Genomic DNA, 23,030 nt, shown 5'->3' with positions numbered 1-23,030 from the left:
AAGGCAAGGAAGAAATTTGGAAGTGCCAAGAAGCCACAGAGACTTTTAAGAACTTCCTGTAACTGGGATGAACGGGAATGTGTAGATAAGCATCCTTTACATCTATGGAGGCCATAAAGGCTTGTGGGATGATCAGAGGGAAAAGAGTTTGCAAAGTTAGCATTCTGAATGTAGGCATTTCAGGAAAGTGTTGAGGTATGAGAGGTCCAGGATGGGACTCCAATGGCCATCTTTCCTTTGTACCAAGAACATCCTTGAATAGAACCTTTTTCCCCTTTGATTTGATGGAACAGGTTGAATGAAGCCTTGATCCAAAAGGTCTAGCAGCACCTTTGGGAAATGTGTCAGTAACTCTCTGGGAGGTTGTGGGATGCCCCTAAAAAGTAGGAAAGAATTCCAGACCAAGAAATAACCCTTTTTTAATATGGAGAGCATTCAAGAATCATGTGTAATGTTTTCCCAAGCTACAATCAAAAGGGAAAGGCAAAGGGAAGGGGGATGATTGCGATCCAAAGTCAGACAGATCCTGATCTAGTTTGAAAGGACTGTTTTATGGGGGGGGGGGGGGTTGCTGGGGGAGTCCTAAATTGCTGAGGTCTCTTATCAGACTTTTTAGCCTTATGTGGAGGGGGCTGTGACTGTCTTCTAAAACTCAATGATTTAGAAGAATAATTCCTTTGGAATTTTGGTACAGGGGAAACCAGGATGTGTAATTCCTGCATCTCTTTACCCTTCTCCTGTAAGGTTTTAAACAAGTCCTCAACAGCAGGGCTGAATTGCCTAGAGCAGCATCCATGAGTCTGGATTTAATGTCCACTGGAAAAGGTTGCAGTCTCAACCAGGCAAATCTTCTGAGGAATGAACCTGTGGCAGCTGCCCTAGCTGAAGCCTCCACAGCACCATACCTGCATTTTATTGAATGGCAGGCCATTTGTGAAGATGTCCCAATCAAGGATGAGGCCAAAAGCTTATTCTCAGAGTCTGGCAAATCTGAAATAATTTTAGAAAATTGGGACAGGAGTTTCATGGTGTATTTAGTCATGTGTGTTTGATAAGTGATAGCCCTAAAGGCAGGGGTGGCAGAAGTGTATACTTTTTTGCTTAACCTCTCCATATGTCTGCTATCTTTGTCAGAGGGAAGAAGGGTGGTGGGAGGGAAGTAACCTAGAGCCCTTATCAGAAGCCACTGTGGTAATAGAAGGTTCAACAGAAGGGGCTTTGAAAAGAAACTTATAGTCTTCAGGCACCTTGTAGAATCTGTCTGGTTTCTTAGGTGCTGGATGCTGGGAGTCAGGACTCCTACTGGAAAATGCAAATGCATCCACACATGGAGGTAGGACAGAAGTACAGCTGAGGGACTAGGAGTATCTACCTGAAGTAATTTGTAGTAACCTTTTGGAACTTCAGATATCGGACAACTGTCCCATTTGAAATGTTCCCCTCATCTTACCCACGGTCCCAATCAAAGTAATTTCCTCCACTGGGGAGTCAGTACCATTGGAGTCCTCCTCCGGGAAAAAGCATAATCCAGCAGGGAGGGGATCTGGGATGAATAAGCTAGAGGACTCATCTTCTGAGGATTCTTCCTCTTCCCTAACCCTCTTCTGAGGAGAGGTAACCCAGGGTGTGGCTAGCACTGAAATGACTGGAGGAGGCCTAAGAGATATAAGGGCATTAAAAATGCCCTGTGTAAAATTTTGCCAATCCTTTTGTGGATCAGTAGAAGGTGACAAATACTTAGTTTTTTGTTTCTTCTTGGCATGCAAATCAGCTCTATGTAAGGTTGGAGGACCAGATGTAGGCCTAGCTTCAATAATGTCAGAATCAACTTCTTCCCTAACCAATATTTGGGGGATCTCCCTAGGGCTCTCGGTAATCACAAGTCTATGCTCCCCCTGGACATCCACATTGGATGCCTGCAGTACCACCAAGGACATGCTATTATCCTGATCCAAGGCGACCTCCTTTATGGGCTTGGCCTGTGAATCAGATGTAGGGGCTGAATGTTTCTCTCAGCTAGCAACTGCCTCAGGACAGACGTCCACCTCAGGAGTTGCAGCTGAAGTTTCAGGCCTAGGCTTCTTGGCCTTCTGCTTCACAAGTGAGTCGGCCTCACGCCCTGAAGAAGCCTCCAAAGTGCTTTTCACAAGGAGTTTCAAGTACCGTTCTCTAAATATATATAAAGGGAAGATAACCTACTTCTCAAAGTTTTACACACAAAGGCGTGGCAGATAGAACAAGACCTATGATTGTGGGTAGGCCCAAGACAAAAAAAGACACTGCTGGTGAATGTCTTTATGTGGAATCCAGCATCCATACTGGCATTTGCCTTTCTTGGATGACATTAAACCTAACTACAGTAAAAAAGGCAAAGAAAGGATTCCCAAACAGGGCACAAGTGCTGAGACAGCAACCACTTTGGCAAACAGACTGTATATATGAGTGAAGTGTTCGGACTGGTGGCAAAGTTGTTCTCAGGATGGCGCATGCATACATCACTTTTGTGGCCTACGTCCAATAGCAGCCTACGTGTGACGTACCTCTCACCACTAAAGTAGTAAAAGTCTTTCATATATTGGCAGATGTTGGGTCATTGTGGCAGGCAACCCCCTCATGTAAAGAATACTGCAACAGAGGAATAGAAAAGATATCAAAGGTTCAGTACTTGAATGGATACTCACCTCTTCTCCTGACATATTCTCCTAGGGCTCTCACCAGAATGGTCAATTTTTAACAAAATTCTCAAAGCAGGCCATGCCACCCCAGCCCAAACCCACAGACCCCAACAACACAAAACACTGTCACTCACTTTAATACATACTTCATAAACGCGGTTACATCCCTAATCAAAACACCACACCACTCCCACCAGGTCCTACATCTCCAACAGCACCAGTGACTTTGCTCTCTTCTCACTGCAACCAATTCCCACCCTCAATAATTAAAACATTTCTGTTAAAACTGAAACCCACCAGCCTAACACCTGACGATCTGCCAAGACTATAGCCTATCCCATTCCATAGTCCTAAGCCACTATCACAGAAGTATACAACCAACACTATTGAAAAACGTTCCATCTTGCCACTACATAAAGGAGGAAATATCACTGAACTTATTACCTAGTGCCCTACTGCAATCCTATTCCCCTTATCTAAAATGTTTTTTTGTGTTTCAAACATCTGTATTGAATTATCACTTGTGACATAGGCAAATTTACATTCATATAAAAGTAATCAAACTATAATTAAGGTAAACATTATAATTCACATACATTGCTATACATAATATAACCTGAGCAATATTATATACATTATTCAATTCCTGCCTTTTTAAAACAAGAAACATCTTTATTAAACCATCACTTTCTACACAGGCAATCACACATTTATATAAATGAAAACAAACCACACCAACACAACCTTAGTTGTAAGCATTTTATATCACAAACCATACTGACACTCCAAATTACAAACATTACACATCATTTATAATCTACCCAATCTTTTTCAGTCAAGAATTACATAGCTCATTTAAGTCCTGCCGCTTTTTAAATCTCATTCCTCCCTTGTAGGTATTATTCACATAATTCCCATTTTTCCTGTGTAGTTTGCTCCTACCCATTTCTAAAGATCTCAATTCCACTTGTTTTTTATCTCTTTTACTATATGCATCGCTTCTAGTATAGGTGGTTTAGATTTTGATTTCCATTTCCTAGTAATTGCTTTTTTGTCAACCACCATTACTAGACACAGCAAGGCCTTACCATGTCTAGACAATTCTGATATTGTTATCATTGCTCCGAAAAATCATCTCCCTTGTCAGACCAATCTGTCTACCCAGCATCTCTGACCGTGCATCCCACAAGGCATCCTTAAAGTCTGCCAATTCACCTCACTTCCAGAAAATATGTTCTCAATTACCTCTTTTTCCGCCATCACACCTCCATTTACTGTCTGAGGAAAAATTATCTGGAGTCTACTTGGGGTACATTTCTAGGCAAAAATGCTAAATCTTCTAGATTTTGTTGCATATTTGGGAGATATACATATATCCTCCCAATGCTTTGTTGTGAATTGCTTATCCTTATCTAAAATTCTTGAAAAATGCATTCAATATCTGCTCTCCCAACACTTTGCCAAAAATAACCTCCTCCTCTCCCCCTCCCAAAATGGCTTCTGCCACATCATAACACTACTACAGCTCTCCTACACTTCACTAATAATGTGAATACCCATAGGAGTGAAGGAAGACTAGTATCTGCGCCCTTTATAGACCTCTCCAAAGCCTTTGGCACAGTTTCACACCCCATCCTCTTATAAAAACTCAACTCTAGGATTTGATGAAACCTCTATCACATGGTTTAACAGCTATCTAACAGATCGCAGGCTATAAAATGGCACAAGACTTCTCCCTTTTCCTCCCAGTTTCCACAGGTGTCCTCCAAGGGACCATTCTTGGTCCAATTCTTTTCCACATCTTCATAATCTCCCAGATGCCTCCAAATCAGCCACAATAATTCAGTACACTCCACTGCCACATGTAGCACCTAAAACATTAACCCTGCAGCAAATCACACAAGAATTCGTCTCATCCACTAAAGCCTAACTGATTTGAACATTTTTTCTTCACCCAAGACCTCTCAGCCCTGAAACCCTCCTTTGATATTCTTTCAGCAAATACAAACTGAAAACATCCCACATATCAAGCTGCTTGGCATCTACACTGACAACAGCTTACATTTTTTTGATTACCACATCCAATATAAAATAAAGAAAACTCACCATAAATTGTGTTCCCTATACAGAGTAAAAAATTTCCTCACTGAACAAACAAAACATTTAGCTTCTACTCTTCTACTTCCAACACTTCTCTACTCAGCCCCTATTTTCACCAACTTAAAAATCACTCAGCTCTTAAAGCTTCAGTAATGCTATTACAAAGCAGCAAAGTTTGCAATAAAGTGCCCACAACAGTCTCATTGCTGCCTAGCACTGGTGAGAATTAAACTGGATTGAATTATCCCAATAACTCCCACTTTGTAACTACTCATAGCCTCATCTATAAATCTACAAACTAGCCATCTCTGTCATCTCTAATCCATCCATACAAACCAAACAGACCCCTTCGTTCAAACCAAATGTTGCTCTTCCACATCACTAAATTCAATAACACAGCTGATGACAGTCGATACTTAAACTATCACCAAAGCATGCAACACTATACCTGTCTCTCTAAAAACAGAACATTTCAAACATTTTAAACAAAAGCTAAAGTCACACCTGCAGAATCTCTGCCCCTGCACCAACCTTGGATAATGTACCCCTACACTAAACCATAATGCCACTCTTCTTCCTACCCTTCAAATACTTCTCTCTCATCTTTCTCGCAACCCTTCCTGATTATACTGTAACTCACATGCCAAGTACTACCCACCCAACTTTCCCACTCACTTCATCCTTCTTACATCCACCTATAGAATCTTTTCACCTCCATTTCCTCCACCTTCACACTTTCAATCACTTCTAGTTCTTCTTCGATCAGTCTTTAGACTACTACACCAGCTGCCGACTACAATGACAAAGCATAAAAGGATGTTGTCTTTATTATGAAACTTCTTACTGAAGTATACAATAAGGGTCCACTGAAATGAATGCCCATAAACTGAATTTTGCTCATCTTCCTTTGCTCAAAGCAATAAACTGTATCCATGCCTTACTTTACTATCTGCAATGACTCCAATAATATGGAGACTTTTCAAAAATAAAGTTAAATGAGTTTTCTATATAACGTATATATTTTTACAAAACTACTTTATTCACTAATCTCTGCCCATTCAGACTTTCCCTTTCAACAAATGCAATGAATAAAGATGGAAACACATACCTATGAAATGGAGTACAATTTATACAAAGAAGGCTGTATACAGCATAACTGCATCACAGTACAATATATTATTTTTGTAGTTTATGAATTACAAGAAATGAAAGAACGTCTATTGATTTAAGAGGAAATGGAATTCTATCAAAAAAATATATTTGAAAGTTCAGTAAATGAGTTTTCAGAATAAACACAGGCTTGCTCAACCCTCACTACCAACATATTAGTGGCTGTGTGTTGTCAACATAAGTAACATACTCGGCCCAAGTACAACCATGAAGACATGTGGGACTCAAAGACAGAGTCTATATCAGCATGAGGAAGATGACACATACCAGTCTCTCTTAATAAAAGCAGGTCACACTTACTCTCACCTGATGAAAAGCAGAATGCTAAGTCCTTACACAAGGAGATCGTCAACACTGAGGGTTCACGGATAAGATAGTCACATTTAACAATTTTAAGAAGTCTGACTACTGTACAGGTCTGCAGATGTTTTTTAATATTTTTATATTTATGTGTATATGTATGCACATTTTTGAAGAAAGCCTCGACCATGGCCCAGGTGATCAATGCTCAACTAGCAGCCTAGGTGCTGGAAAGTTTAAGTCAAGGGATGGGAGGGAGCAGCCAAAACCAGTTAACTCTCCTGGGAGGATGAACGACCTGCTGTACCACTGAAACCAACAGAAGAGTTGAAGGATTGCTGGAAATACCTATTGGGTCAGTAAGGCTAGAGCCACAAGTAGAGTCAGGAGGGTGTGCCCAGGTACAAGTGGAGGCATGGCTCCTAGGCAATGCTTTAGAAGCAGGGAGCAAATAGTATGGCTTTTACCCTTACAGGTGAATGAATGGTCTAGCTTGCCTCAAAGGGGAAATGAATGGGCCAGTGGCAAAATGGAGTATTAGTTTTGAAGGAAGATAATGACAGCCTTCTGATTGCAAGGGGAAGCTTACACCATAATACAGGAAGATATTGTGTAAAGTACCTGCCACTTTATACTCTATTTGCATTTGTTGACTGGGAACCCCATTTTCTATGGAGTCCCAGGAAGAAAAGGATTTCCAAACAAGAAAACTATAAAATTATTAAAAACAAAAAAGTACATGCAATATGAAGAAAAAATACAAACTAAATAAATTACCTATGCAGAAATTGAGATGCACAATGGAAAAATTAAGCAAGAAGGTGAAGTACTACGAGGTAGACCATGACTACAGACAAAAACAGCGATCTTGTACAACTTAATGTTATTGTGCTGAGGACAGATAATAGAATAAAAATGAAAGCATGATTTCCTGTATACTTAACATTTAGCATACAGATCATGGATACATATTTTATTAGGATTAGGTTTCTTCATCTTATTTTAAAACTTTCTCAGTTGTGCATTTCAGGCATACAATTCCAAACCAAACTGGATCAGACTCAGTCTTATAGACTGGTCAGAAGTCACTTTTACATTTATGAAACAGTATAAAAAATTCTTTGAAGCATGTCTAAACAGTTAAAAATTTCCAAGCATATATTTTTCTACTTGAAAAATCACCATATATTTTCAAGTTGTTTTGGATGGCTTGTTCAAGGACTAGAAAATCACAAATTATTTTTTCAACAGGGTTGGATCCCAGTATAAAAAAGTAGTGCTATAATCTCCTTCTGGAAGGAAAATACATACCGTTAAGAATTGGATGGGATAAAGAGAAGCTTTCCTGACCCAGACAAATGGCGTCAAACATCAATTCACTGTCAATTACTGTCCATAAGTCTTTAATGAAGGTGTCCTTTTTTTCTTCCTTTATGTGGGGCTTTTCCACACACCTGCCTGACTGCTGAGCATCCACCCTATGAACCAGCCCAACTGTTCCCCTGTCCTGGGTATGTATAGTTAGGGCAAGAGTGGACCAGAAGTCATTACAGACAGCCATGGGACTATCTGCAAACAGACTGACATCCTAGCAATGAGTTTGTACATATGTAACAGAAGTAAGCACTTTCACCTTTCGGCTTCATCAGACATGATTTAAAAAACAAACTGTCATTTAAATATTCAATCCTTGCTTTCAATTGGTGAATAGAACAATAACATCATTTAAACAGATAGATAAATAAACTAAAAATGAATTGCATATTTGAAATGCATATTTAAACAGCTACAATAAATAATCAATTTACGCACATACGCCCACCAGGCTTAAATGAATGTGCTTCCATTGTCAGTATTTTAAAACTTTTATCATATAAAGTTTGATTTCAGCATGTTTTTATATAGTTATGTTTACTAATTTATATGCGTCATATGCATTGTTGAGTAACTTATATGGTAGTGTAGATTTAAACATGTATTTAAAATTATTGTTGTCAATTTATTGGTGTTTTATATCACGTGATTTTAGGAGGAGGGGCATTTAAAGTGTGTGTTGGGAAGTTTAAAATGGATTCTGAAGAAGTCTTTGAAGGATCTTATGCCTTTCCCGGATGTGTACACACTCTCATACACATGCCTACGAGTGCTACTGTCACTGGCTTAAGAATTCTACATCCCCTGGTCCCATGGCTACTGGTACTGCACAAGTCTCCATTGCACAGCAGCAGAATGCCTTAGAACTACTACCTCGGCCCCCCATTTAACAGCCAACTCCCACCCTCCTCTGCAAAGTTCTACTTGAACCACTATTCAAAATAATGTTACCTGCACTGTAGTCAGGGCTTTACATCTCTATGGCACAAAGCCAGGGATTTTTTTTTTGTAAAATTCAACCATTTACTTTGTAATCCTAAGTGTACTTTCTGTCTGGTATTAAGATGCTACAGTTCTCGACGCTGAAACTGAAGTCATTACTGCAGTACTTTATGCAGACTATCCTACAGAACTTCAGTATTTCTTACTGAAGTAGGTGTGCTACTCATTTTGCAACCATCACCATACTTACTCAAAGTCACCAGACATGCATTTTTATAGACCATCTTTGAAAGCGTTGGCATCTTTCATGAAGTAATTATATAACCAGTTTGCAGTAATAAACATACCTTTTTATCTAGAGCTCATTTCTCCCTTTTACAGTTGAGATTAGTCAGAAATAGGTATATAGTCCTGTGGACAACACTGGTAACCCTACCCTGGCTTGAGTTCTGTTGCTTAATCACCATTTTACCCACTAGAACCCACTGAATTGTGTATGGAGAGAGATTTAATGCTTTAACATGTCATTCACTTTTGTGGAACAGTGTCAAATATTTTAATACAGTCAAGTTCAGCATACGACTCTGTCAATCTTTCATCAAGTCCTGCTCTCTGCAGCAAAATCTTCTAATACCACAAGACTCAAAATTAATTATCTACTTAAACTCACACAGAGTTTCACTCTGAACTGAAGTAGCTCCCCAGTGATATTTTGGACAAGCTCCATTATAACTTCCTGTGAAATTTTATAAAAGATTAGTCAGGCTGAAGGGTCTAAAGTTGTTTGGGGAACTGATGCGTTTCCCTCCACTGTAAACTGGTTCCACTAAATCCTATTGCTGTACACTAGGGATGTGTCTATATGCTAACATTTTGTTCTGCATAAGACACTTCACTTACAGTTTCTTTTGTAGGAAGCCGTCAGTTATGCTGACTGGTCCCATGGAATTTGGGTTCCTAACTTTACTTGTGGCAGCAATTGTATCCATGATTATAAAAAGGAATGCCGTCCTTTGTCTTTACAACATTTTGACATATGTCTTCGGTTACTGTGAAATCTGGGCAACATTTTTCTGCATCCTACAAAAGAGGGGTGATCACTTCACTGTTTACGGATAACAGACTATTGTCACAAAATTTCCACTTCCAGTTCCCAATGTAATTAAAGAACACCTTATGTTGCTTTCAAACTCTAAGACAGAGGTCATAGCTGGAAGATTTTATGAGAAAAGTTCTAGGAGGTCAACAAAGTGTGAAGACGTCTTTTCTGATGATGCAGGTCACAGGTCAAATGGGATTTGTACTTCCTTACCTTAGTACTCACTAGCTTACACCGCGCCTTGCAGTGATGTTTTCCTCTCTATTCTTGCACTAGGCACCTTCAACTGGTCTAGCAAAAGAGGCAGTTGAGAGCAGGAGCAGAATGAATGGAAATAAAGTGGGAAGCTTCAAATGGCATGCATTAGGGTGAGACTGGAACAGTATGACTGGTTAAAAGGCACCCAAGATCATTGAGCTGGCTCATGTTCTTATACAACACAGGATGCTTTGTTGTGAGATATGGTGGCTGCATGCCGGAGCAAGGGAGCACAAAACTTGGGCGGGGGTGGGGTAGATTTTCAGAAGTACAACCCTGCAGCAGATACAAGAGGATCCTTAAGGTAATACTTGTATCTTTCAACTATTTTCTAATTAGATGAGGTCCGGTTGAGCACTGAATGTAAACATAATGTAAAGAAAGACAACCAACTATGGACACTGGTGAGAATCTCACATACCCCACCTTAGCAGATGCAGTCGTGCTGTAAAAACAGCAAAATGAAAGCATTTTCCACTTAAAGCTTCATGGAAGTGTATCTGGATGTGTACAAAATGCAGTACAACACTGAAAGCGCACCTTAAACTTCATTTTTGCCTCTCCTTCTGCTTTTTTTCTGGTGTACCCTGGTGACCCCTGCTATCAGACTCTCCTACTGACCCCAGACTACCACCCTTCTAATGCTGAGGCTGGTGTGGAAACTAACGGCATCCAGGGGGTTGAGCTGTTGTCTGCTTCCGCTGGGGGATTTTTTTTTCATTTATGACCTAATCCTTGACCCACCCCCACATTTGTCTGTTACATCCAAGGGTCACTCCCCCTCTATGGACCATACCTGCCCACAGGGAACACCTAGACGAATACCCTCACCATAGTTAAGGTTTTATCCCCCTCACCATGGTCCTGCCTGCATATTCTAAACTTTGTGGCATTTAGCCACTTAATCTATTCTACAGTATTCTGCCATTTTAATTCTATCTTTATGAAATGGAAATTGCATAAAAAAATCAAGCTACTTTAAGCAGACACATATTTACGCTTCCTTTTCATAGATGTTTAACAGTTGTACTATGCTGTAAAACAAAAAACAAATCTTAGTTATTTAGATATGGGCAGAAATACTATGGGAAACTCTAATATGTATGCAAATCAGCCTTGTGCATGTCACCAGGTAAACTAAATAACCTGCAATATCAACACATTACTCACACAAGCAGGCAGAATGACTTAATTTTTTTTTGTTCTGAATTATAAAATATTTAATACATACATGTCAGACAATATGTGTATAAAATATCAAATCACATTAAGAAGCTATTGTCTTGAATCCCCTCCTCAAAACTAGTTTTGACTTCAGCTTGCAACACTGCACATATGTATTGCCACTGAAAGAGAACCTACTTACAGAATACAGCTTTTTGCTAATACAGAAGTGGCTTACAAAATGTTTTTACACAACCAATAGTGTTCCTGATTAATATCAGTGAAAAAAAAAATCACATAACATTAAAGTAGCAACAGTGCATCCATACTGTCCTGTTAAAATTATTAGTAGTCAAGTGCTTAAGGTACAAAGCCAGATAAAACTCGCCAAAGTGGACTACCAGCTAATTAGTTCTTACAAAATTATACAGAATTAAGAAAACAAAAATGGAAGAAATATATGCACACCACAATTTTAATTGCTTTTTTGAAAACAGTTCTTTTTCTAATTTTTCAGTTCAGTGCTGTCTGTTGTAAGATCAAGCCAAATGGACCAGGCACAAAAATTAATCCACAGTGCAGTGTGCTGCTGAACTTTAGGTAACCAGTTCCAACTTAAAAACATGAAAGAATAAAATGATCCTGACCGATTCTTTTTTTCCCCTCTGTGCCGAGGTAGCCAAATTCTAGAGTCATTGGCTGGTTTGCATCTCATGCACCAATGCTCTCAAAATCTAAGGATCAAGCAGCAGGAAACACCGAAGACATTTAAAGACAGCTTCCTGGAAGAGAAAACTTAGTTTTTCTCTCTCTCTCTCTATATATACATGACTAACGTCTTGTGGAAAAGTAGACTAGCTGCTTTAAAATATGGCAAAGAACTGAGTCCCATAAGGCTTGTTGGTCCATGACTGCTTTCTTTTTCTTCCTTTTCTAAATATATCTCTGGTAAAACATTGCAGGGGTTATGAAAGCATCACCGCCCTTTACTGTATCCAGGGAAGAACTGGTCCAAGAGTGACTGCAGAATTTTATTAGGTACCATGGTGTATCCTTTTCCAAGGTCATGGCGACAGGCTGGACAGGTGTAGACTTCTGCACGAAATGAACGGGTCAGACAATTCTGGAAAAAAAAAAGTAGTTTATTACCTATACAGAGTAAGCCATCACCCATGTCTCATTAAAAGCTTTCACATTAGACTCACCCAGTTCCAGCATGCCACTTATTTTAGCACGAGAACAGCATACTGAAAATTTGCTGCTATTTCTGTTTCAATTAACATTACCCTTTTAAATATTCTATAACTTCTAGCACTATTCTGTATACCACATCATTACTGACAGACAATGGATGCAGTTACCTTTACAGGTATTGTCACAGTGAGTTAATACTTTCCTTGTTCTACTGGTGTAGGCTGCTGAGCTTTGATTGCTCCATTTAACTCTGTACTAAGGAAGCACCATTAGCAATACACGCAGTTGGCTGCAAGCTGACTTGCTCTGGTGTTCTAGGGAGCAAATATTTTGAGCTCTACTATAAGTTTTCAGAAAGGATCTGTTTTCCTAAATGCAATCAACAGTTTATTTGCCTTTCTGGGCATCTTGCCCTCATATGCCTTTTTTTTTTTATAACAGCAGTCATCTGTCTGTCGGCAGCTTTCTGGCTACAGTCTTTGTTATTATGAAGATAATCAGAGTTGATTAGATTTGCTATGAATACCATGAAATTACCTGCCATCACTTTAGAGGAACATGATTAAAAAGGTTAACTTGCTTGTGTTTTTAGCACTGCATTCTGTACCGTTTGTTACTGAACTGAATTAAGCAGCAAGCAGAAAAGACAAAAGCTTGCCATCTGGGTGCACTAACAGAAATGTAAGATTTAGTACATGATCTGTCTTATAAATCATTCTGACTAATGTTGAAGCCAACCACAGTCAAATGTCCTCAAATAATGGGATACAATTACTCCTTAACACTAGAGTTATGACCTAACAATACTGTAGTGTAACTTGCACTGATCTGCCAATAATCTGAAGGACACTGGAAGTCGGTTTCAAACACAGGACTGCAGAAGAGTGCTGTGACTAGTTGGGAGAGTCTGGCACAAGCTGCTGATGCCAAGAATAAGAGTCAGGCTTAAGTTTGGTAACAAGAAAATACTCTGACCTAGCATGGATCAATTTCGGACAAAGTCCAAATGACAGTGGAGTGCACTGTACATTTAACTTTTTGACAACCACTCAAAAGTTAAGCAATGAGAAAGGCAGCTTCTATGACACGAGTAGGCAACTGCTACATGGTAAGAATTACCAAGGTAAAAAGAAGGACCACAGTGCTCAGAACAAGAAAATTAAAAAAAGCACACATATTGCACAAAAACGTTAAACAGACTGTATTAAGTACATCACAAAAATCAAACATTTACACAATGTGTACAAGTAAAAGGTTCAGTAAGAAGAGGTACAAAAGCATGATACAGGAAATAGAAAATATGGGTAAAATTTACACCAGTGATATATACGTCAATTAGCTGATGAAGGCATTTGAGAAGCAGTGACATATAGCATTTCTGAATGGCAGTTTCAATGGCTATACCAACGACTAATCAGAGATGGAGAGGTCTTCTGTAAGACGCTGGTCAGGATCCCCACGGTTTTTGGATCATGAACTGAAAAGGAGTGGAAACAGTAATGGAGTTTTTTCTTCTCTGAGATTACAACCTAGTGCTATACTTAGCTTCATTTGACTGAAACCAGAGGCTGCTACAGAAATCTGCCAGTAAAGTACAGACACAGTGAAGTCTTAACAGCTTAAATAAGAAATAAAAACCAAAGAGGCAGCAGTAAATCATAAAAATGCACAAACCTCACTCCACAGTATATAGCCACTGGTCAAAATGCAGAACTCGGTTTGGAAGGAAATGTTCCAATATTTTTTAATATAGCAATACTTTATTGATCACCACTGTGATGCCCATGCACTGGCCCAGCAATCAAGAAGCCTCAATCCTCACCACTAACACCAGTGAGGGGCGTCCACATAAGGGAGGATAACAAATACACACACAGTAAAGTACAATTTCCCTTAAGAGCACACAGAGATCACAGTCAGCCTGGGGCTGGTTTCTCCCTTTCTCTCCAGATCCCCAATAAGACTCCACACTGGCACAGCTATAGGGTCCAGATCTCAGCCTAGTGGCCAAGCTAAAGCCTCCAGCACCCTGTCCAACCAGTGCGTGTCCCTGCCCAAGTAGCTGACACACACACACACACACACTTTGAGATAAGAATTATATACAACCACACAGACATTCCTGGGGAAGTCTGGCACAGGTTCCCCAGCTGTGCCCCTTTTACCCAGACTATAAGGTAGAAATCACTACTAAAAATGAGAACACAGCAAACCAAGCGAAGCTAAAAACTTGAAGATTTAATAGTGCTTTGAACATGCTTCCTTCCTCAGACATACTGAGGAATGTCTGAGGAAGGAAACGTATTGGCGTTTCCGAAAGCGCTTACTATATTAAATCTTCAAGTTTTTAGCTTCGCTTGGTTTGCTGTGTTCTCATTTTTAGTAGTTTGTCGAGAGCATATTTTGGTTTGTCAAGGTAGAAATCACTGCCAGCACCCACTAATATTTATCAGCTACTAAAAAAGGCCCTTATCAAAGGGTATGCAATTCTACTGTGCAATATTATTGTCCAAATGGTAAGTGCAACTGAACAGTCAAGGCTTATTTGGAGTGACTTGGACAGTATTGCATACCTGCAATGTACTTTAGAGCCTAAATTATCTCTACACAAAACAGCCACAGTTGAAAGGTTTAAAAATATTTAATAAAAACACCAGACAGTACTTCTTACTACACAATGCTAGTCAAGAATTCAGACACAGGAAAATGCATATACAGTAGAATAGCTCTGACATCAATACAGAAAACAACTGTCAAATCTTCCTATTTCTTAGCTATTTCTAAGAGAAAACACAGTTCTGAAACAAACTTACATATAGAGCAAGACAGTGCTGGTGATGTTGGATGTTCTGAAGACAAATGCTAAATGCTCAGAGTCTCTCTGTCCTTAAATTGATAACACAGTACCACTGACTCATTTCAGATTAGATTATTATTTTCGGTTTCTCAGGCTAACAGAAACTCAGAGGTTAATAGCCTTTTTGATCTTGCAGCTGATCAGGAAGCCAGAGCAATAAAATAAATTATACATGTAAATTCGAGCCATTAACTTTGGCCTCAAAACAATAGAAAGAATTCATTCATTTAGACATCTCGGCTTCGAGTTTTGACATCAAACAAATACACAATGCTCGACTTATCAGCCTTCCTACAGCAGAGTGCATTGTTGCTACATTTTTGCAGTTCCACATTTAACAGCATTTTCTTCCATTTAAGAGAACAAGCCTGTGGCTTACATTAGTATTTACAAATGACAGAATTCTCTACAAAATTATATCTGGCTAGGCTGGCAGCCTTCACATACCTTCACACATCTTCCCCCCCAGAGAACTCAAGCTAGTTTTTCCATGTGACCCATGAGAAACGTTGCTTGAGAGGGTTAGGTCTATCTGAGCATACCTTACCCCATTCCCTGTCTTGACAGCCCATCTGTGTTGGCATTGCTAATGACACTGCGGTAACTGCACTGACATATATGCTTGCAACCCTAGTCTCCATCTTAGCAACCTGGCATTTTGCTGGCTGGCTCTGTTTAACCATGTTAGGGGATTGTGATCTGTCACTAGTGAATTTTCTTTCATACAGATAACGCTGAAGTTTCTGCAGTGCTCACACTGTGGCTAGACATTCATTTTCTACAGCTGCATAGCACTCCTCCCTGGGTTGGAGCCCATGACTGAGCTAAACCAATGGGTGCTCTTCTCCCTCTGAAGAAATATGGCTAAGTAGAGCCCCCACCCCATGGTTCGAACCATCCACCTGCACAACAAATTCTTTGCTGTAATCTGGACTGGCTAACACAGGGGGTTACTGGCAGGTGCCCTTGTGTGGCATACAGATGACAATGGAGGCAAGGTGGGGAACAAAAGGTGCGAGAGCCAGGAAGTGGAAAAGACAAAATGCCAACAGTAGGTTGTCTTGAGACAAAAGGGGTACCGAACTACCATTCTGCAGATGTCCTGATAAGGAAGGATTTGGATTAGGCAGTACTATGAGTTAATGCAGTTACACGCAGTCAGGCTTCGAGACAAGCATGTGGGTCTGGTAGCCTGGGGGAGACATAGACAGACCGCATACTTGATACAGGACTGGTGAGGTGGTTACTTCAGGGAGGAAGCTACGCTGTAGCAGTGAGACTGAGGGAGAGCCACAGCTGCTTGTGGGTACTGATGCTCCCTTGGACAGAGCGACTGCAAAGGTAGAGGTGAGCACTAGTACCAAGGCTGACAGTGAGGCACCACTGTCAGAGAATGCCAGATTTCCTGTGGAAGGGGAGCTGGGAAGGGTTACAAAAAGAGTTGGGACAGGCTCAGCTCTCAGACCCTACACTGCAAGGCCTTAGGCAGGTAGCTAGTGAGGCAAATGATTCTCAAGGGGAAGGGGGAATCTGTATACTGGGACAAAGGGTTACTGTATAGTGTGTGGACCCCTGAGGGAGGGCTAGAAGGTTAGAGAATACAGCAGTTGGCAGTGCTCAGAGCCTACCGTCTGGCACTTCTAGCCATAGCCCATGAAATTCCCTTTGCAGGTCATATGGGCATAAAACGTACAAAGAGACATATTATGCAGAACTTCTATTGGCCTGGAATTTCCAGAGATGTAACAGGGTACTGCAGGACCTGTGAGCAGTGCCAAAAGGTAGATAAGGTGGGAGCTCTTTTGATACCTTTGCCTGTGACTGAGGAGCCATTTCAGAGGGTAGCTATGGATATTGTGGGGCCTCCGAGTACCCCAAGTTCCACAGGGAAAAAGTATATCCTAGTGGTAGTAGATTATGCTACAAAATAACCTGAGGCAGTGGCTTTATCCTCTATTGAGGCAGAAAAGGTGGCAAATGCTTTGTTAGAGATTTTCAACAGGGTAGGTTTCCCAAAAGAAATACTGACTAACAGAAGTACCAATTTCATGTCAGACCTGCTGGCTTGTCTGTGGAAGTACTGAGGGGTGAAGCACCTGAAGACCACCCCTACCATCCTCACACTAATGGTCTGGTTGAGAGGGTAATTAATCCATGCTACAGGCATTTGCAGACCAGTTTAAGAGGGAGTGGGACAACTATATGCCCCATCTGTTTGCTTACAGAGAGGTTCCCCAGGAATCCACAAGTTTTCCACCCTCTGAGTTGTTGTATGGGCATAGGGTGAGGGGACCTCTAGATTTAATTCGTGATGAGTGGGAAGGTGAGTGTGAACCTCACAAGGAGTCTGTTGTGGCATATGTCCTAAACCTCAAGATAAGGCTCAGGGAACTCATGGATTTGACCCAGGAGAACCTGGCAGAAACCCAACAACAGAAAAAGGTATGGTATGACAGGAATGCTCGAGCTAGAGAGTATGCTGTAGGGCAGCAGGTAATGGTTCTCATTCTTGTCAGACACAAGCTGCAAGCAGCTTGGGAGGGACCCTAGAAGGTGGTAAGAAATGTAAGTGATGTTAACTACATGGTAGAACCGTTAGGCAGGAGCACAAATTGTACCTAACATGATGAAACCTTACCATGATAGGGAGGTCTTTATGCTGAGCATTTGCAGTGGATTGCAGGAGGAGTCTGTGGGAGATCTGGTGACTGATCTCCTCAGTGAGTCTTGGACTCGCACCTCAGTGGAAGGGGTAGCAATGTCCCAGCAGCTATCTCCTACCCATGTTTGAGAAATCCGAGCAGTGTTACAGGAGTTTGGGGACATGTTCACTAAGAAACCAGGGTGCACCCACCTGGTGCAGCAGCAGGTGGATACAGGACCCCAAACATCTATTAGGCAGGCCCCTTATAGGGTGCCTGAGAGAGTCAAACAAATTCTGAGGGAGGAGATACAGAAAATATTGGAACTAGGGGTAATTCAGGAGTCCAACAGTCCCTGGGCCTCCATAGTGGTGCTGGTGCCAAAGAAAAATGGCAGCACCAAGTTCTGTATGGACTACAGGACATTAAATAGTCACACAGAGTCAGACGCTTACCCCATGCCTAGGACAGATGAGGCCCTAGAGCAGCTGGGTGGGGCTAAATATCTTACCACCCTGATCTTACCAAGAGTTACTGGCAGGTGCCCTTGACTCCCAGTGCTAGAGAGAGATCAGCCTTTGTGACTCCTTTTGGCTTGTATGAGTTCACAAAGATGCCCTTTGGGATGAAAAATGCCCCAGCGACTTTCCAGAGGCTGGCAGAACATATCCTAGCAGGAGCAGGAGGGTTTGTTTGCCCTTGCTTATCTAGATGACACTGCCATCTACAGCCATTCCTGGCAAGACCACCTTCAACACGTCAGGGAGGTGCTGGTCAGACTACAGAGGGCAGGGTTGCCCATTAATCCCAGCAAATGTCGAGTGGGTATGGCAGAGATCTCCTACCTGGGACAGACTGGGGAGTGGTAAGATCAGGCCACAAGCTGCCAAAGTAGAAGTCATTCAGGCAAGGCCTGCACCTGTTAACAAAAAGCAGGTGAGGGCATTCCTAGGGACAGCAGGGTACTACAGATACTTCGTCCCCAGTTATAGTACCATAGCTGCTCCCCTCACAGACCTGACAATGAAAAACAGGCCAGATAAGGTAGTGTGGACCCCAGCATGTGAGCAGGCATTCCAGAAGCTTTGGGAGGACCCCCTGTGTTAGCCAGTCCCTGCTTGCTTGGCATATTATTTATTTTATTTATTTACATTTGTTTACCAGGAAATTCCAACTGGACGCAGGTCCTTTTTCAGCGGATGCCCGGGGAAAAAAGGTCTCCCCCTTCTTCCACAACTCCTCTGAAGTAGCACACTGTCTTATCAGCTAACCATATCGTCATGTCCTCAGGCAAAGTGCTAAGGGCTTGTTCCCCACCAAAAGGTCTGTCAGCCCTTCAAAAGTGGCGACCTGACATCCACTCACCCACCTATGAAAATAAGTGCTCATTTCAGCAACATATTCACACACCCTTTCATCTTGCCTTATGCTCAGAAACCTTTTTCCTATAAGTTTCAGGCGTTGGCTTAAAAAAATCTAAAACAGTTCTTAGCAGTATAATCAAAACATTCGTGATCAGCAAGTTTAGACAACACAGTTACAGCTTAACCATGGAGTAAGGGGGTCAGGAATAGTACCCACAGCCTTTGGTCAACATCATACTATTCACATACACACTCAAACATATGAATGAAACTATCAAAATTATCCTCCTCTGTAAACTGCAGAAGAAATTTACTGACCTTATGTCGAACACGTACATAAATGCATGGATCTCGCCATACCCAATAGAACCAAGATGCTCTCCTCCAAAAAAAGGTGGTCCCCTGCCATAAACAAACTCTACAACAGGAGGAGGAAAGTGGTGCGGAATAAGGTGAAGTCCCAAGACTGGAAAAACTCCCTTATCAGCTTCAACAAAAAGTGGAGATCCCTCATCAAATCCTCTAAAGCTAGCTATGAAAACAGAACTACAGCAGATAGTAAAGACAACCACAAGGCCTTCTATAGTTATGTAAAGAACCTCCATGGCAATACTCAAACTTGCTCTAAGCTACTGCACAATGGTACCTCCTATACCGAGCCAACAGATATTGCCAATATAATGGCCGATAGATTCAGTGCCAACTTTACCCCCCCCCCCCCCCAAAGGACCAATCACAATACCCAGCAGATTGCCAGGCACCCAGTATTACTGCTGCACAGGTTAAAACAGCACTGTCCAAGGCCAAGAATACAGCTTCTATGGGACCTGACAATATCCCTAGCTGTGTTCTACATGAACTACAGAGTGAACTGGAACCTCACCTGTGTGCCCTGCTCAATCACAGCCTCACCTCAGGCTTTGTCCCTACCGAATGGCGCACTGCTACAGTCATCCTTCTCCACAAAGGAGGAGCGACTACAGACCCTGGGAATTATCACCCAATTAGCCTGATGAGTCTGATATGCAAAACTGTGGAACACATCATCATGGACCGAATACACAAGGATAAAGGGAATCTCCAAACTGTGGATTAGGTTCATAGGTTCATAGGTTCATACTAGGCTATCTGCCCAAGGGCATTTATAAGCCTAGCCCATAGTTATGTGGCTTTCGCCACCCCTTTAGTTTGAATAAAAACTATGCCTATCATTTTGCTGTGCCTCTGTCAAGCAGTGACGCTGAAGTAATCCCTGGGGTATATCTGCAATCTCCCATCCATTGGTCAAGATTCCTCTTGAACAAGACCAGAGAGGTGCTCTGCCTCACATGTACCGGGATTTTGTTCCACAGCATAGGGAGTCTCTGGGTGATGAATCTGTCCCTCCAGCACGTTCTATTTATAACCGTGTCAAGGTTTAAGTCTCCCGCCCTTGTGGTTCTGAGGGATCTAGATTTTTGAGGTGAAGCATATTCATCAAATCTGGGTTTGACATGGCCTTATATGTCAGGCACAGGTCACCTCTGAGCAAGCGGTATGAGACTGAATAGAGCTGGAGTTCTTTCAGTCGGGCAGCATAAGACATATTTTGAGACCCTTTATCCTTTTGGTGAGGAACTTTTGGGGCCTTTCAAGCTGCAGCAGGTGTCTGGTCAGATACATTCGAACGGGCATTGTACTCAATCATAGGTCTAATAAGTGATGAGTACAGGGGGACGATGACCTCCCTTGATCTAGATGTGAATCCCTTCATGATCAGGTGGGTGATATAGAAGGTTTTCCTAACTACTTTAGCAACATGAGTGTCAAATCAAAGGCTACTGTCAACCTGGGTCCCCAGATCTCTGATGACTTTTTCTGTGCTCAGTGGATTGCCACCTATATGGTAGCTAGGGGTAGCCTTGTTTTTCCCAAAGGGTATGACTATGCATTTTTTGGCGTTTAACTTCAGGCCATGGCTCTGGCACCAGTTATCCATTTCTGTGAGGCCCTTCTGGAGGATATCTGTGTCAGATGTGTTTTCGACTATGGCGCCCAGTTTGCAGTCATCTGCAAACTTTGTCAGCCATAACCCTCCTGTGTTTGCTTGTACTTCAGAAAAGTAGATGCCGAAGAAGAGTGGACCCAGGACTGAGCCCTGTGGGACACCACTTGTGACAGGCTTTGAGTCTGACATGGCTCCAGCAACTCTGACCCTGTGGGTTCTGTCACTTAGCCAGTTTGCAACCCATCTTGTGATGTATGGGTTTACATTCAAGCTGATGAGTTTTTCGATGATACCTGAGTGGGGTATTGTGTCGAAGGCCTTTGCCAGGTCGAGGTAGGCTGTATGGACTGCCTTTCCCTCATCAATGGCCTTGGTGACTGTCTCGAAAAAGTCAACCAAGTTTAAGAGGCAGGATCTGCCTTTGACAAAGCCAAACTGAGTTGGATCCAAAGTCTGCAAGTTCCCTATGTCTTTATTTATGAGTTCCATTATGATCCTCTCCATGGCTTTGCAGATAAGGCTTGTCAAGCTAATGGGGCGGTAATTTCCAGGGTCTGTGGAGGCACCGCCCTTATGAAGTGGGACCACAGTCGCCGTGCGCCACTCCTTGGGTACGTATCCTGAGGTGAGGCTAAGATTAAACAGCTGTCCTAACTGTGGGTTTAATTCCTCATTGAGTTCATGAAGCACACAGCCGGGGACACCATCCGGTCCCATGGATGCTGTTTTTTGCCTTAGTGAGGGCAGTTCTCACCTGGGCGTTGGAGATGTTTGGGGGGCTACAATCCTCTGGAATAGATATCTCTCCTTTTGGGGGGAGAAGTTTGCACTGAACCTGTCAGCCAGTATGTTGGCAATGTGTGTAGGTTCAGTAATTTTCACATCATTTTGAACTAATTCTGAGCATATCTGGGAGTTTCCTCCTAGGTTTCTAACATAGCTAAAGAAGGCCTTATGATTCTCTTTAGAGTCCTTGGCGATTTTTCTCTCAAAATTTGCCTTGGATGATTTTATGAGAGCTCTTAGTTTTTACTTATAATGATCAAAGGTGTCTTACCTTTCAAGGATTTTGCTCTATCTTGTAGTAGCTTCCTCCTTTTGTTGTAGAGCTTGTTTATGGCTGGGGTCCACCAGACTGGACGCTTGCCTTTGGTACAGAGAGTCTTAGTTTTGTTTGGGATTGCCTGATCCATGCAGTCCTGTAGGTGCTGGTAGAAGGCATTTGTAAGTGATTCAGCGGTTTGAGTAATGTTTACCACTGGCTCAGGGGCCTTAAAGGAGACCACACTAGTTTTTAGAAGTGTGAAATCGGCTTTTGAGAAGTTTTTCACTGTGGTCTTTTTGTTTCAGGTGGGGCGGGATGAGGACCTCCAGCGAGATTAGTTTATGATCTGATCTCACCAGTGAGGGGTATACTTCGGTGTTGAACATTTTGATCCCATGTTCGTGATGATGAGATCAAGTATGTTTTCTCCTCTTGTGGGGATGGTGACTAGTTGTTCCATGGCATTTGAGTTTATGAACTCCAGGAATCTTTGGGTTAGAGTGTTCGGCTTGAGTAGTGTTCCCAGTCTATATTAGGGTAGTTAAAGTCACCTAGTATGATGGTGTTTGGAGATACATTTATCCCTCCAATGTTTTCAGGAAGGCCATGTGAGGTTCCTGAGTTTGAGAGGGTGGCCTGTAACATGCTACAAATTGCAGAGCAGTCTTGCCTATGGTTAATTGCACCTGGATGGTCTCCGATGCATCATGCGTTGCCACCAACCTTGAGGTGTGGGTGTCCTTTATGAATATGGACACCCCTCCTTTCTTGGTGTTGTCCGGATTTTGGGGCCGGAACGCATGATATGAGGTGAAACCTGTTAGTGCTGGGGTGCTCTCAGGAGCCTTGAACCAGGTTT

The 23,030-nt window shown here is 41.9% G+C and overlaps 1 protein-coding gene across 1 annotated transcript in view; it reads right to left on the bottom strand.

Moving 5' to 3' along the window:
- Positions 1-10,911: 10,911 nt before the first annotated feature.
- The window catches only part of UHRF2 (ubiquitin like with PHD and ring finger domains 2), a gene marked incomplete in the record, with an annotated part of 1,200,358 nt that continues 1,188,239 nt past the window's right edge, over positions 10,912-23,030 (bottom strand). Inside the window, 1 exon segment of the mRNA XM_044061084.1 lies at positions 10,912-12,205. Within this exon segment, the coding sequence (XP_043917019.1) occupies positions 12,059-12,205 (147 nt within the window).

Source organism: Protopterus annectens, chromosome 2.part0 (genome assembly GCF_019279795.1).
Source record: "Protopterus annectens isolate FY-2018-M chromosome 2.part0, PAN1.0, whole genome shotgun sequence".
In the NCBI taxonomy this organism is placed as follows: Eukaryota; Metazoa; Chordata; order Ceratodontiformes; family Protopteridae; genus Protopterus; species Protopterus annectens.
Note: the sequence above shows the minus strand (reverse complement) of the source record. Positions and strands in the feature narration are given on the sequence as shown.